General features: G+C 32.1%; 1 protein-coding gene across 4 annotated transcripts; it reads left to right on the top strand.

The window, feature by feature from the left end:
* The first annotated feature begins 5 nt into the window (after positions 1 to 5).
* LOC141701802 (phospho-N-acetylmuramoyl-pentapeptide-transferase homolog) lies at positions 6 to 11,558 on the top strand. Of its 4 annotated transcripts, none has more exons than XM_074505435.1 (9): positions 6 to 474; positions 577 to 636; positions 1,166 to 1,380; positions 2,878 to 3,328; positions 3,451 to 3,515; positions 4,782 to 4,975; positions 5,859 to 6,067; positions 9,635 to 9,752; positions 10,155 to 11,558. In XM_074505435.1, the coding sequence occupies exons 1-9, from the start codon at positions 337 to 339 to the stop codon at positions 10,229 to 10,231; spliced, it is 1,527 nt and encodes a 508-aa protein (XP_074361536.1). In that variant the 5' UTR covers positions 6 to 336; the 3' UTR covers positions 10,232 to 11,558. The 4 variants fall into 4 exon arrangements, with proteins under 4 accessions (XP_074361536.1, XP_074361535.1, XP_074361538.1 ...); XM_074505434.1 differs by having other exon boundaries at positions 10,137 to 11,558; XM_074505437.1 differs by having other exon boundaries at positions 9 to 167; positions 10,137 to 11,558.
* Positions 11,559 to 17,409: the final 5,851 nt, after the last annotated feature.

Below are 17,409 nucleotides of genomic sequence, written 5' to 3'. Positions count from 1 at the left end.
ACAAAACGTCCAATTCAACAAAGACACCAACAGAAAATAAAAGATCGAGCTTAACATTTTCGCATCTCCCCACTCACAGTGAAGGCGCGTGCTCCACCCTCTCCTCTCACCTACAAATGCCGTCAAATTCAAAGCCCACACAAAATCAAAATCACTTCATATAAACAGTATATACCTTCACATATCCGCTTGTTTATATATTGATAGATACATTAGCTCATTGCTTCACATTTAAATAGTTACTTAAAATTTTTGATGCGATCAAAATACATGTCTGCAAATTTAAATAATTACTTAGAATTTCTGTGATTTTGTTTAGTAATTGTAGTTATAGTGATGCGATCGAAATACATGTCTGCAAATCTATGTAACCTAGGGTTTTGTCCTCGCGAATCGTATGGGTTACATACAATTTCGAGTTTCCGCATTTCTTGTAATTCAGTATCTCGTAGCAGCTCTTGTTTTAATCTCAAGGTTAATTTTATGTGAATTGTAATTGTTTTTATTTATTTAATTTTGAATTTTAATGTGTATATCTTCAAGTGTGTTTAATTCAAATATGTTTGTTTATGTTAGTTAAGAAGATATGGATGTTGTTCCAAGTACAGGCTCGTTCATGTCAATGCAATGGATGAGGTAGTCTAATTACCGTGTTTTCGATAATTAGTTACTGTGTTTTCGATTCGATTGTAGAATATGATATCACTCCAATGTATGTTTTAATAACTGACTTCCCTGTGTGTGCTACTGGTATTACTGTATATGATATTGGTTCTTGTTGTTAGTGTTCGTGTATCTGTTGTTTTGTTGTTTTTAAGTTTCCGTTCGATCTTTCTTTACTTAGAATTGAAGATAAAATAGGTAGGTATTATGACAAGGAAATGACAGTTATGCTAATGAAATTATGCTAAATAGTTTATGGTGTTTAGGTGTTTATGTTTTTGTTGATTTGGAGGTTCGCGAAGTTAATATTAGAGTTCACTAAATCTGAAAGAATGTATGATTAGACTGATGATGTTGATTGAAGCTGTTGTTATTGGAGTTGATCCTGTGAATGTTTGAAAGATTAGTGATTGGTGCTCGATTTTTTGATTGATGATGCAGACAGTCTCATTTTAAACTAAGAAAATGGATTTAATCTCAGGGTTTTGTTTTTTGTTTATAGGATTCAGTGTCTGGATTTGATGATTGGGTGGGCAGTGATGGCGCTGTTGTATACAGTTTTTCATCTAGTGACGGTGAAGACAGTGATGGAGACTTTATATTGAACCCTTTAAGTGATGTGGATATGCCTACAATTAGGGACAAACTTCGGCCTGACGCTTTAACCATCGTGTCCAATCGGCTTGCGTTAACGGGGAAAGCTCGCAAAAAAAGCTGGCAAGTTAAACTCCTTAAATTATGCTACCTACTTTTGTATCTTTGTTGTGCTTGTATAATATCTCATGAGATCATCAAAAATTTTGTTGAAAAAAATATGCGTACATATTTTTTGATTGCGTGATGCTACATTTATTTTACCAAGATTTAGATGAAAAATTTGAAAGATTATAATCAATAAATATAAAGTCCGAAAATTCCTAATGAAATGCGTCATACTAGTGTTGAGGTATATGTAGCTTTATCATGATCTTCCAGATATATCTGCTATGGAACATAACTTGCTAACAATGCACCTGAGAGCAGAAAAGGACAATATCCTTGTTAGGTTCTTGGAAAATTAAACGAATAACCTTAAGTTGCGCCGACAAATGTGCCAATTTTAAATACTTAAAGAATGATATAGAATGATAGAAACCTTAAGTGATGTTTCGCTTAACAGTCACTTGAATTGTTTTTGCAACACGCGTTTTTCCTGAAGCAGTACAAGTACTTGTGCCGATGGTAGAGATATGTCTTCTTTCTACTTAATCAATAACAAGGTTATGGAATTGAATTTTCACAAGAGGTAGGCGCCCTCTTTTAGAACCCTGCTTGCCTTTGAATCAAATTAGTAACTTTACCAAAGTATAACAGGTTTAATTACTTCGAGTAAAAAAGTAGAGAACCACCAAGTCAGTTTTAATCATCGGCAGAGACGGAGGCGGGGGTGGCCAGGGAGTGCCCCGGCCCTTCCTAGATTTTGACTATATCTTAAACAGTACATATTTATATGTAATAATCCCTATAGGCCAGCTAGTTTAAAACCTTGTTTTCTTCCCCAATCACTATGGTTCGAATCTTGGGTCTATCTTTTTTGGCTAATTTTCTTCCTTTTGTACAACTCTTGCAGTGTTTTTTAGCTATTTATTTATAAAAATATAATATAAAATCAGCCCCCCCCCCCCTCAAATTTTGCTTCTGCCTCCGTCACTGATCATGGGCCATATCTTTTATTTGGGATAGAGATCTTATTATCAGCTTATGGTCTTCGACTTAATTGGCTATAAAACATTAAAGCCTGTTCTTTTAATTATCTCACAAAGCTTATAATTTGTCATGAACCTTTTCCTGCTGAAAATTATTCAGTAATATCCTGAACAATGAAGATTGTCCTATAACCTCAATTAATCATGTTAAAGTCATATCTTAGAGTTAATAGTCAACATTAGTTTTTAGATGAATAATTTTTTAATGTTAAATCTTCACGTTATTATATTACTAGAAGAAAAGAGTTATTAACTAAAACGAAGTATACCAAAAAGACATTATATTCGGAGGAAAGCTATTTAAAAATAAAATCAGCTGTCAAATCTAGTCGGAGGTAATTTTATATTTAATTGTTTATGTTACTGAACAAAAAGTTGGTGCTAGGTTCTTGTAAAAAGTTTACATGTTCCTAGTTGTTACATATGCCATGATTTCATTGACTCATCTTTCGTAGTATTCTGGTTGTAGGATCAAATATGGGGTCTTTATCAATATGGGTCTGATCACTTTCTTGATAGTGCTCCTTATGTATGCGGATTGGTGTGCTTGGAGGATTGTCAGACTGCCCTTAAGTCGGTTTCACTTAATGCGACCTTTTTCTACATCTGCAGTTTTAGTAGCTTGTTCAGGGTATATTGGAGTTCCTTTACTTCGTCGAATGAAAATGAAATCAATCATTAGTAAAGAAGGGCCTAACAGGCATGCCTTGAAGAGAGGAACTCCTACAATGGGTGGACTGTTATTTGTACCAATAGGCGTGATTGTCGCTGAAGTTATAGTCGGTTTCTCTTCTAATGAAGTATCTGCTGCGGCTGTTGCAACCCTGTCATTTGCAGCAATTGGACTACTTGATGACTCGTTAAGTCTTATTGACAAACAAAATGGTGGTTTATCTTCTTGGACAAGAATCGCCTTGGAGGTAAATGTTATTTCGTTCCTTGTTTCTGTAATAAGTTTTATTATGCCCATGGCTATTAATTTAAAGCGTTAAGCATTCTTATCAATTCAACTTGACTAATCTAGAATCATGATTCTTCACAGATAGCTGTTGGGGCATGCTTCTGTCTCTGGCTGTACACCTCAAATGTATCTTCGCCCTACTGCATGTATATTTCTTGTACTAGTCTGAGAAAAACTTATCTTATGGGTAACTTACACATCCAATCCTCATAATAACAATCTTCAGGAGAATGTATGTTGCAAGTTTCTAAAGGCATTAGATATTGGTCAATCAGTTATCTCCTCGGGTATTTATCCACTCACATTAGTATACCTAGAAATAAGAAAAAACAGGCAGATGCGTAGATTTTGGGGAAAATAAAAACGCATTCATAATTCAACCTGAAAATCTTACCAGCAATTGCCTTGTGTCGTGATAAGGGTAATCTTAAGGGCAACAAGGAAGAAGCACATCAGTAGAGTTCAGGAGAAGTATATACCGTACATTTGAAATAAGAGCAATTTGAAGCAATTGCAAGAGAAAAAAGCAGAAGCAATTCTTTCTTGTCATTAAAATCTTATATTGCCATTAGTCTGGCATTTGTTGTTTAAAATTAAATGTATGCAGTGACAAAATTTTTGGGTATTGCCAAGCTGCATAGTAAGTTTGTGTCAAAGGATTTTAGTAGAGGGCAAACAAACTAACCTATCTGGGGACAGTTGCTGGACAGGTTTGACAAAAGCCTGCCACTGGCTCTTATTTTTCCAGGAAAATAAAGGAAAAACTGAGAAAGAAGTGAGATTGTCTGGTTCATGAGAGGAAATGGAAAAGAAGGCATGTTATTGTATTCAGACGAGGTATTGGACCGCATCGTAGATTATAATTTATTAGGAAAAATAAGAAAGAGGAGTTATTGGACTCTGAAGTTGTTCACGACTCTGTACCGGATCACATATTAGAATTTGGAATTTGTTGAAGATTATGTTTAAACGGCTGCAGAAATTGACCAAGGCCAGGTTTCATATATACAAAATAAAATTTTACACATGATAAATAGGAAAGTGTTTCGTCACATCTCGACATAACATGATTGACTCAGAGTTGCCTGTATATTATTTTTCTTAGTCTCTATAATGATTATTAAGGAGTCTCACTTCTGTCATGTAATACTTATATTCATTATAGTTGCCACTTGCCAGGCTAGTTTCTTGCTATTGTATGGCATGCCAGTTGCTACAATTTCAATGTATTACCTTCTAAAAGACATTGTATTCATGGTATGCGTGATTTACTCACACAATCACACTTCTATCAAAATTTCATTTTGATTAATGCAATTAGAACTTGTAGCATTTTTCGTTACAGATAGTGGCATTGATGAATGGATTCGTGCTCAGTATTAGTACTGAGGTTTCTCCAATATATTTTGCAGGAAAATGGTGGTTCCTCTTCCTGTACCAGTGGGCCTTGTATGTCTAGGAAATCTTTATCTCTTTTTGACTTCATTTTGTTTCGTATCAATGGCAAGTGGAGTAAATTTAACGGATCGTCTTGACGGTTTGGCTGGAGGGACTGCTGCATTGGCTTTTATTGGAATGTCGATCGCGGTGCTTCCAATATGTTCTGGTTAGTATATATATGTGTGATCTGGTCTTCAAATCAATTGACTGAATGTTCAATTTGTCCTCTCACTTTACATACTTTCTCTGTTTGCTCTATTTTTTCTTGATTGCGCATTGTTCACCATTAATACAAACTTTGCACTTTTACTAGTAATGCAAATTTTCACCTGTGATCAAAGAAAATGTTTCAGTAGAGTGATATTTCGCTCATAAAACGTCTCTTTCATGTCTTTCAACTGGAATATTAGAATATTCTTTCCAAGTAATGTGTATTTTTAGGACTGCTATTGTAATAAAAAAGTAGGTTACAGTATTTGACAATATAATGAATGGTGAATATAAAAAAGGACAGGGAGCGGTTGCAACACGTAAAATCATGTCCACATTTTTAGTTTTCTCCTGAGTAAATTCTATCAACTAGTTTTGTACCCGTGGAATGCACGGGATGTTTTACAAATTAATTATATAATTTTTTTTTCTGATTTTTTTTTTTAAATCTTTGATTTCTTTTCCTAAAATATCAATATAATTTTTAGAAAATATAATAATAATTAAAGCAATTATAAGTTGTTTACTAATTTTGATTTTTCGAACATTTCAGAATTCTAAATACCAAATCATATTAACTTCCTTTAATGGTAATATTAAGTTAATGTTTTTTCTCGTCAGGGATCGAACCTTAGTCTCTGCACTTAATAATACTTATTTTGAAATGACTAACTTACCTTGACGACCAAACCGCATTAAACTCCCTTGAGCTAAACAAATATAGGATATAATTGGTGAAACAAAAATACTGGTTCCTACATTCTTTTTTTTTTGAAAATGGTTTTACATTCTTATTCTTTTGATATATTCTGATATATGAACCTCTCTGCATAAAACAGATCTTGCAGTATTTGGGGCATCCATGGCAGGAGCCTGTGTCGGTTTCCTTTTGCACAATCGATACAAAGCATCTGTATTTATGGGTGATACGGGATCTTTAGCTTTAGGTGGCGCTCTAGCTGCAATGGCCGGGTGTACAGGGATGTTCTTTCCGTTATTCATTTCATCCGGAATTTTTGTCCTGGAAACACTCTCAGTTGTAATGCAGGTATTAACTAAATATAATTTTAATACGTATTCTTTTTCTTTACTATTAATTATTGAGTGTTTCATCCACTTATTACATATATGTTCAGTCTTGTCTATATCCCTTACTATGGCCGTATTTATTATCATGTATATATGGCTTTGTTTTGTGAAGCATGACAAATTTATTGTGCCTTTTTGCCACTATAAATATTTTTTACTCCCTTTATCTCAAATTAATTGTCCTCTTTGACATTTTTGTGATCAAATTGACCAAATTTTTGGCTTACAAATTATGACCAAAAAATTTTATATTCTAATTTTAAAAACTGAAATTTACATTTTATGGAAGATTATGTATATATACTTTTTAACAACGTTATTTTATAATTTATTTTCCAGTTACATAATACTAAATGATAGCCCGTACAATGCACAATGCACGGGGTTGAGAGAATTTATTTAAATCAACTAAAAATAATTAGATTAATATATTCTATTTTATTTATTATACCATAACTTGTCAATAACATCGACAATATTATCTAATTTAAAATTAAAATATGTCAAATTAATACTTTATAAAATTATGTTATGTGTGCAATTTGATAGTGTTATAATAACAAAAAAATTAATTACAATAAGATTTCAACAATTATATCATTTTATTTAAAGAACAATACAAAAGAATTGTAGGAAAGACATGAATATAGAGGTGAAATAAAAATACATGAAAAAGGTTATTTATTTTGCTTACTGAGAAGGTTGATTTAATTTATTTATTAAAGGTTATTTAAAGAAACTTAAGTAAATATAAGATACATACATGATTCTGATATATGTGTGTGTGTATATATATATGCAATTTAGTAGAATTTAAATAAAAATCCGTTAGAGCTGGAATGTAACTAACCATAGTAGATAAAGAATATACTTTAATATTTGGTGCTCAACAGAGAATCATATGCCATGTAGGCAAGGGAGGATTCACGTAGGGGTCAACGGGAACACGTACTGTTAGGGAACAAAAAATTAGCGATTTTTATCAAAAGTTTAAGGTATAAATATTTATATTTTATAAAGTGCCCCACTGAAAAAGTTTAAGTCCCCTGTAATGTGGGTAAATCGTTCATAATTTGAGTCATGTTTAGTTATATTTATAGTTATATGATCATTAATTGAATATTAAATTATTGAAATACTAATTTTTAGCACTTAATATCAAAAAAATTGAAAAATCTATTGAAAATCACCAAAAAAATAATGAATTTAAAACACTGACGCGTAACATAATCATTTACGTACATTGTGCCCCAGAGATGTAGGGCTCAGCTCCGCCAGTGCATGTAGGGATCAAGAATTACAATTTAAACAGGATTCCAATAATTTGGTTTTATATAAAAAATTTATAAAAAATTTCAAGTACCCATTCAAATTTCATACTGTTATCATTAATTTGTGTTATTCCCTAACAATACAACAACAAAATTACAGAATGAGGGTTGAATGGAGTTCTGGCTTTCTTTTTTGTTTTTTTGAAAAATTCTTTCGTAAATATACAACTGTGTTTTGAATATGCAGGAGTGCAAATAAGACTTGAAAAGTATTAAACAAACACAAAGTAAATAAACTTAAGTTTAAAAACTTTCTGGTGGATTTGTATTTCCACCAGAGATGTATATATTCAAAATATATGTGATGCAAGAATGCACACAGCTGCTTACAAGTAAACTTTACAACTTAGAACTTGAGAGTATTTCTAGAGATACAACTTGCTTTCTACTTGTTCCAGTTGATTAAGTTCTAAGTTCCTATCAGATAGGTCCATTCACATGTTTCTTCATTTCTCTGTCCAATGCAATTCAAGTTAGATACAACATCTTTGAACGAGCTTGTCTTGCATGGAAATGGAAATACTTCATTTTCTTCTAACACCTGAAATTAGGCTGCCACATTCCTTTTGTGTACTAACAACCCATGTGACTCTGTCAGCTTTTGTCAAGTCAAGTCCCTTTCAACTACTATCTTGTTGATTATCCGTTGAAGTTTCTCGATATCATCCGTTGATAGTTTATTTATTATTCGTTGAAAACTTGATTGGCTTATCCGTTTAGGGCATATTGAGTTATCCGTTGAAGTTTTGTAGATTAGCAGTTGAAGTTGTTTCCATAGCAGTTGATACTCTTTCACTTATACAAAATTACTAGGCATTTTATATTTACAGTTAACCCACCTATTTTGCATATCTTGCTAGTAATCAACATGAGTTAAAAACTACTAAAATTAACAAATCCCCCGGCTATTCTAGTGTACAGAATGTGCTACATATTTATTCATATAAGCTACTCTTTCAAAGGATAGATGACTGTGGTCATCCGTTGAAAGCTACAAAAGGCACTTAACAAATCTACTTAAGGTGTTTTGGTGAATTATCATCAAGATTACAACATATTTCTAATAATTTGCTACTTGTATATTGTAATACTATCTCTTCTTCAATTCAATATCCAACTATGAGTATCAGTAGTCTATTGCAACCTTTTACAATTAGTTTATAACAATTGTGTGAACTTTTATACGTGGGTATTGAACTAAGAATTGTCTGGCATGTAAGGATCAAGAATTACAATTAAAACAAGATTTCAATATTTTTTATTATTTTATTAAAACAATATATATAGCATTGTAAGACATATAGGTATCAAAAAGGGATGAAACTGATATTTTGTAATTAAAAATTATATATAGAATTGTAAGACATAAGAATTAAAAGGGTGAAACCAAATATGTACCACTAAAAGGAAGTTATAGATATGTAATTTTCTGTCAAGGTTTGGTCAATTTGACACAAGAGATTCATACATAATACTCCCTCAGTCCCTTCCAATTGTTTACATTTCTGAGAAAGTGTCCGACACGCATTTTAAGGTGCATAAAAAGTATAGTTATGTAACTTATTTTTACAATTTTCTTTTTCTGAATAAAAGTTGAATGTTTTAATTTTTATTCAGAAAAACAAAATTGTAAAAAAAAATTACAGAACTATACTTTATATGCACCTTAAAATGCGTGCAGGACACTCTCTAAAAAATGTAAACAATTGAAAGGGACGGAGGGAGTAATTAATTTGGGATGGAAGGAGTATATATATTTCTAAAGTACAAGATCCCTTTCCTTGATAAGATTGTTTGCATTACTTGCATACTTCATATTTGGACAGGGTTAGAAGTAATATGCTATGAGCATACCTCTTTTGTAACTTTCAATTTGCACGTATTAAGTTACACATTGACAGAGTACACTATAATCTTTTCTAGTAACAAATTCTTCTACTAATTATTCTTATCTAATAGAGTCAGTTGACAAGTAAATAGGTTAAGGTTACAGTATGATATGAGTTGCATATTAAGGCCAGCACTAGGCTAATGGCATACTATTGATTCTTTTATAAAACATCCTATCACCGGTTGTGAGCACTGAATATGATTGGAGTCTTTATTGGTACAAATTTTAGGACATCACTCTTTAGTTGTGGAATAGGATTCGAATTATCTTTATTTATCTAAGACTGTCTGATGTTATGTCATAGGTATCATTCTTCAAGACCACTAAATACCTTCATGGTAGAGGACGTCAATTATTCAGAATGGCCCCTTTCCATCGTCATCTTGAACTATGCGGAATCAATGAGCCTACAATTATTGCAGGTGCATATGTTATTTCTTCTATGTTCATACTGTGTGCTGGATACATTGGCTTGATTTCAGTATAAACAGTGGAAGTCGTCCATGCTAATTTTGGCGTAACTTGTAGCAGATTTACCAAGCACATCCTTGCTCGTTTTGTTTAATTAACATACCTGGTATCCACATCATCGGTTCTTTTAGAAAAAATATTCTTGTTATACCGTAGAAGGATCACTTTTTGACACAATGGATTTGTTGTTTTGTTATAGGGGAATAATTGTTGAAAAACAAGTCTTCAATTTTGGGTGTAACACAAATATCTAGGCATAACAATCTTTCCTATATTTTATGCTGGTATATACACATACACTCACTTTAATAGTACTATTTGCTTTCACTTCTAAGCTATCAACTTTACCAAAGATATGAAGGGCACGAGTTTTCCTGTCATCAAAAATGGTATTTGGAGTGCCGCCAGAGTTGAATGCCATTTGCTTTAACTTTCGATTAGATTGCTACGAGCAGTTGGACTAACCAGATCGTCGATGTTCTATTGATCTATTAAAGAGGTCTTTTCAGTAGACATCTCTAATCCAATGATCCGTCAAAAAAGAGGTCGTTTGGGCCGCGGCTAGTCAGCCAATGGGGGAGTATGGGGCTACAATAACATCACATCTTGTTTGTAAGGCAAGGTTCCATACATAGGACTAGAGACCAGAGGATGGAAACAACTTCATTAGTCTAGGCGGTGATGGATGACCATGACTCTTAATTTGTGAGACTCAAAATACTCATGTTTGGGTGCAATTTAAATTGTAAAAGAGAGCATACAATGTCAACTTAAAAGTAAATATATTTGTCTTATTCTAAGCATTTAAACTTTAGCACTATCGATAATCTCATCTGCTGCGTCGTATATACAGATTTCCCTTCATCCTCTCATGTAGTCACCCCCTACTTCAAAAAATATGGTTTAACGAAAGATCATCAGTGTCGCCTCAATTCCTTCTCCCATCTCCAAGTCCTATAGTAATATCACCGATATCCAGAGTCCGATGGTAATTTCACCGGATAGTGTGGGAAATATCTCATCTCCGCTAGCTTAGCGTTTTAAAGGAATGTGATTTCACTGCACAACATGACTCAACATGTTAAGAGTGACAAACATGTGTTGCCTGTCAATATATCTTTTTATGAAGGGGAAATCCATTTTCTTAAGGGCCGAGCTAGCGGATCAGATGTTCTTGGCCCTAATCTGCCGGTGACATTAACATAATTGTTGTGAAATGAGAGAGGTTCTTCAGTATTGATCATATATCTTGCTTTTGGTGAACCTGAATCTTCGAATGTTGAGGACAGCCTTGGAGAACGGAGTGAGGACATACATGAATCAAAATTTCAAAAAATGGTGGAATAGATATTATCAACAGTGCTGAAGTTGTCGGGCGTCTAAAGGATGTCGATTACTCTTTGCTCGCTGACATGAACAATTTCGAGTCTTGAAACTGGAAAGATATGGTCGAGATTGTGACCGGAAAGGTTGTTTTTGTTTCTATCCTTTTTATCTTTAGTACGTCAATCATATTGTTATGAAGTCTTATCTATCAACTGGTCATAGAGGCTGAAATGAGCTCTTCTTCAATGGATCGGAGATAATCACTTGATCCAACTTGCTGCTGGCAAATTTCAGGCAAAGTGGGACTTCAATTGGCAGGGGCAACTTGATCTGCATTGCTTTAACAAAAATAAGGGTACAGTTGATTTGCATATAATTATTAGTTATTTTATGTAATTAATATATCTATGTATACCTCTATAAATAAGGGTAGCCATGATTAAGAATAATAATCCCGGTTAATGCATGCTTTTAGCTTGTATTATATAATCCCACGTCTCAATTTTGGGTGCAACACCAAAAAAAATTTTAGAGGGTCCATAAAATTTATCGCGACAAACTTTTAAGTGTAAAAAAGAATTTATTTTAGTAAGATTTTGGGAAAGTTAAAAAAAAATAACAAGGAAGATTATAAGGTTGTGAAAATAATTTTTAATCAGTACTAATTTTTATTATTGATTATAAGGTTGTGAAAAATTTTAAGAAAAAAATGTATAACCGCTGAACCGAACTTTATGAATAGTTAAAATTTCTGAATCAGTAATAATCTGAATGGTAATGAATAAGATTGTTTGATAAAATTATTTAAATTTTTGAATGACAACATTAATCTATTTGTGGTTGAGTGGTTGATAATGTTAAATAATTCTTTTTATTGAAGTTGTTTAAATTAAAATATATATAAATAATTTTTTTTTTGATAAGTTAAAAATTTTTCATTTTGTAATAATTAGGCAACTTTAAAAATTAGACCGTAAATAAGTACAATCACTAATAATATTAAGATAGTACTACATATTAAAAATGAAAATATTTTTTAAATATATATATATATTTGTGTGTGTTTGTGTGTTTTTTTCAAGAGAGAACCCTTTTATATATAGAACTATAAAAACCTTGATTCTATTATATAATTTCATCAAATTTATTGCTAATGTAGGATAATAATTATATACTTAAATATAATAAAAAGCTTAACAATTGAAATTTGAAAAAAAATAATTTTAAATTTGATTCTATTGTGAAATTAAATTTGATAACTGTGATTTTATTGTGATTTTACTACAAAACCATTTTAAACAAATTCATCAAATTACAATAATTTTTAAATAAAAAAATTGTGCAATTTCATCATTAATTTTGTGATTAAAATTTGTAATTGTATATGAAGAAAAATGAAATAAATAATATATTTATATTCTTTAAATAACAGTTCATCTCTATATAAAAAGTAATTCATGTATTGACATCCTTATATATATATATAAATTTCAAAGAAAGTTTACTTATTTTTCTATTTTACTTCAAATAATTATATATTTAATTATTTTTGATTCATTCAGAAGTAATTTAAATTATACTTTCATTTTCTAAATATAAAACATGAAATTTAAAATTTTACAAACTTTTTTAGTCACAAAACAGATTCCGCTACAAGTGTTTGCATACGACTAGGAGGACAATAAAATTATTTTTTTTAATAAAAGATGAATAGTATTAAATAACAAAATATAAAATTACTACATGAGAATTGAAAGAAACAAAGTGATATAAGTATAATTTGACTGGTTCAGTGAAAATTTAGAAGCCCACTCGTCCAGCACTTATTGAAAAGAAATCCAATCGTCCAGATTATAATATTTGAATCAGAGGAAAAAAGAACGGTTCGGTCCATAGTTACTCATTCACCTGTTAACAAATAAATGGGGCCTTATAATTAAAAAAGTATGAGGTGGGGTTCAAACTAGACTTGTCGACGTTCCGTGTCATGTACAAACGTTCCGTGTACTTTCTTATTTTCGTGTATCAAATCTTAAAACCAAACCCGATCCGGATTTGCATTCGTGTACCAATTTTGTGACACTAACCCGGAACTAATATATTCGTGTTTACCCGTTTTAGTACACTAAAGTACACGGATTATATACGAAAAAAATTAATTATTAAAAAATATAATAGATAATTAAATGGCGAGATACTCACTCACATAGCTAAGGAACAATAAAGTATATTTTAGTATTTACAATTATATACATGTTATTTAGAATAAGTAAAATTCACATTTGGTATTTAGTATATATATGTATATTATATATTTTTAAAAATTTAACTATTTATTTGTTCCGTATACTTTCGTTCCGTGTCGTGTATCTATATCGGAAACTCAAATCCGACACTAATTATATTCGTGGTTTTTTGTGTTCGTGTACCAAATATTCGAATCCAAATACTAATTATTCATATAGTTTCGTACCGTACCGTATTCATCTGTCGTGTACTGTATTGCCAGGTCTAGTTCACACTCCCGTCTTCAGGGAAGATACCTTGCAAACAACCAGTCATTATTTGAGAATATAGGGGGGAGCCCTCTAGACCCCCTTGATCCACTTCTGATCCTGGGGATTATAATCCCTAGCCAAGTTCATAATACCAACGCGGGACTAATTATTTGGAACGGACCATAATCTTTCTCCTAATCCAGGCAAACAACATGGACTAAGAGTTTAGATCCCTATGGTTGTGCCCGTGATTTCTCTAAAATATAGGGTAAACTATAAGGATATCACTGAGATTAACAGTTGACGACAAGGACAAATCCGAGAATGACGACGGAGGGGTGAAAATGGACTGAAGTATATAAATGACATCAGAATTTAGTACAACGACAAATACGAGAAAGTGATTGATGAGGGTAAAACAGGAAGTGAGGTTTTTAGTAAAGGGTTAATAGGCTAAAATATAATCAAACTGATCCAAAATTTGCAACTGAGTTATCGAACTCAAAAGGTTTGCACTCGACTAAGTGTATTAATATAAACTTGCAATTAACTCATTGAACCGTTAAAAAGTTGCAATTAAATTATTGAACTGATGGTCAACTTGCAATTCGGTAATCAAAGTCAAAAAATTATAAAATAACACCTATTTTCATTTATATACACTTATTTACTCAATTAAATTAATAATTTAGTTTTTAATATTAAAAATAACAATTGAAATCAAATTTATATTTATCAAAAATCATAAAAATGAAAATTGTGTTTTAAATATTATATTATGAGAAAAAAATGGTGAGATTAACCTCATTTAAAATAATTGCTTACATAAGGTTAAAAGACACATGCCGCCGTCGTTAGGTATTACGTAATCCATCCACCTTATATATTACATAAAAATAAAAGAACTCTGTTTTACCTAATAACATGTAGGCTGCATCTACATATATCAAAGTAAATCAATTTTTGTTTCTTGTGTTGATTCTGGGCATGGGAATGGAACATTAAGGAATGGAACAGTAGATACACGCATCCCCGGTGAGTATAATTCAAAATTGATCTTCTTGTCACGTCGCCTATCACTCACTTAACGTTTATATATGTTAAATTTAGAATATCAATATGAATAATGCAAGTATTATTAGCCTTATTACTTTATGATTATATATCATGCCACATGTTTGATGAAAATCTTCTTAGAATATACTTCAATTTTTTTAGGAAATAAGCAATAATATTGAAGATTGTCAAATTCTCGAAGATTCACCTACAGAGAATTCACTGTCTGCTGATTTACAAGATACCTATAATGATGAATTGGATATAGAGAATGCTACACGAGCATCTGTTATGCCTCATGAAGGTATGCTATTTCAATCACACGATGAAGCATACACTTTTTATAACAGATTTGGTTTGACGCATGGGTTTGCAGTACGTAAATATTCTACGTACAAGTCTAGAAAGGATGAAGTTATTGTCAGAAGAACATTTGTATGTAATAGAGAAGGTTTCAAAATAAAACAAGAGGCACATAATGAGGACAACTTAAAACGGCGTCGAGAAACTAGATGCGGTTGCAAAACTTCAATGGAAATTATCCTAAATAAATTAGGAACATGGGAAATTAAAAAATTTAATGATATCCATTCTCATGACCTGCTCAAGAGTCCGAATAAAAAAAGAAAATTAAGATCTCACAACAAGTCTCATAAAGATACAACTTGTAAGAAATTAATTGATAAATTTAGTAGTTGTGGAGTTGGGCCAGCTAAAATATCATGCATTATAAATAGTGCATGTGGTAGTGCTACAGATGTCGTGACACCCCAACAATATTCTGAATATTTAAGAATTAAGAGAAAAAATAATACTGCCAAGGAGTGTATGGTTGTAGTGCAGAGTTTTTTAGAGAGAAAAGCAAGAGATTCTGAATTTTATTATGCCATTCAACTTGACGAAGAACACAGTTGCAGAAGTATTTTCTGGTGCGATGCTAGAGCGAGAAAATCTTATAAATTTTTTCTGATGTGATAGTATTTGATGTTACGTATAAGACAAATAGCTTTTCGATGCCTTTTGCACCTTTCACGGGTGTGAACCACCATAGACAGTCTACCTTATTCGGTTGTGCTTTACTTTCTGATGAACGAGAGGAAATATTTGTTTGGTTATTTAGACAGTGGTTGAATTGTATGTGGAATGAATCTCCCGGGGCAATTATTACCAAGACCTTGCAATTTGTAATGCTATTAATTTTTTTTCCACATACACATCATCGATTTTGTCAATGGCATCTTGGGCTTCATGAGTGCGAGCACCTACGTTCACTGCAATGTGCTCACCCAACATTCAATGAGGACTACGCATGTGTGTTTGAATAAGAAGATATATCAGCTACTTTAACGCACCTCCAGTGGCTGGGCTCAAAAGTCCGAAAGAATACACGTGTTCCATTTGTATCTATCATATTTTGCACCCAAGAAGACCATGTGTTAATGTTGTATTGTAGGCATACACGGTTGACATTCCCAGCTTCAACCTTCCATCAATCTGGAAATAGCAGCGCCTATCTGAAAAACCAGTCAAAACCATTTTCCAGGTATATAATGAAACTTAAAATCTTAATTGTAAATTTTCTTTAGAAATGGTCGATAGAAGGAATTTAAATACTCAACACACATGCCACCTTTAAGCCTCGAAAGTTACTAAAAGGAGATATATATCCACTACGATACAAGACAATGGATACCTTAAGATCATTATTGTAAATTCTAGTGCTGACTTTTATTTACTTTTAAACCATGGAAGTTTGTCGGATGGCTTATTTTATAAGGGAAACATATTCCAGGATCCTTCAAACCAACTGAAGTCAATTTAGACTTCAGAATTTCTAAAAAAGATTGTAAAGTAGCCTACATACACTTTCACTGAAGAACTATTGTAATATCCCGACGAAATTATAATTAAGTAAAATAAATTTATGTGCTTATATTATTTTTACAAGTATTATGCATATTATAAAAATATTTGATTAAATTTTAAATTTTTTCTTGTGTATTGTTGGTTTGCTCGAATATGTCGAGCTCCCATAATTTTTTTTTAAAAGGGATACAGACCGAAGTGATAGGACGAGGAAGAGGAATGACGGAAAAAGGAAAGGATGATAAGAGATAAGCGCTGAATAAGAATAAAAAGATGAAAATTTTAACTAAAGCACGCAAGCTAAAATAAATTAGCCCGCATCTTTTACTAGACAAAGCCTAGTAGGAAGGAACATTACACTTGAAAGTGAAAATGTTGCCTTGGAAATAAAATTAGTAGTAGAGCTCTTTTTATAGAGCAAGTATCTTGGTTAGTTCCACACCTTCTGTAACACCCCAAATCCGGGGTCAAGATTTGGTGTCACTAAACAATCTTTACATAGAATAAAGAAATAAATAAATCACCCCTTGAATCCGGATCGTTTACAGGTTATGGTATGAAACAAGAATCTAATCTTCCACAACTTACAACAACTAAAATACAATTGTAAATACCTCTGAACTAATGCTCGAACCATATTCTTCTAACTTCTTCAACCTCTCGCAGCGGAGATTTCTCGAACTTCTGTTGTCTATCTAAGCTATTCATTTTTATCCTTATCTGTTTCTGGCAGAAAAGAAATTGACAAAGCAAGAGTGAGCCAAAAATGCCCAGCAAGTATATAATTTGAGTTTCAAACATTAATTTCAAAGAAAACTTCCAGACAAAATCTCTGAAATATTTTGAAGGGCGAAACACGAAA

The sequence above is a fragment of the Apium graveolens genome, unplaced genomic scaffold, assembly GCF_009905375.1.
Source record: "Apium graveolens cultivar Ventura unplaced genomic scaffold, ASM990537v1 ctg4408, whole genome shotgun sequence".
NCBI classification, from domain to species: Eukaryota; Viridiplantae; Streptophyta; class Magnoliopsida; order Apiales; family Apiaceae; genus Apium; species Apium graveolens.
This window is presented reverse-complemented; position numbering and strand designations above follow the sequence as displayed.

What these genes read in the sequence shown, in the direction of transcription:
- LOC141701802 (XM_074505434.1), top strand. Translation starts at nt 337, where the DNA reads ATGCGATCGAAATACATGTCTGCAAATCTATGTAACCTAGGGTTTTGT. An exon ending in GGACAAGAATCGCCTTGGAG is followed by an intron (nt 3,329 to 3,450) that starts GTAAATGTTATT and finishes GATTCTTCACAG; the next exon opens with ATAGCTGTTGGGGCATGCTT. An exon ending in GGTGCTTCCAATATGTTCTG is followed by an intron (nt 4,976 to 5,858) that starts GTTAGTATATAT and finishes TGCATAAAACAG; the next exon opens with ATCTTGCAGTATTTGGGGCA.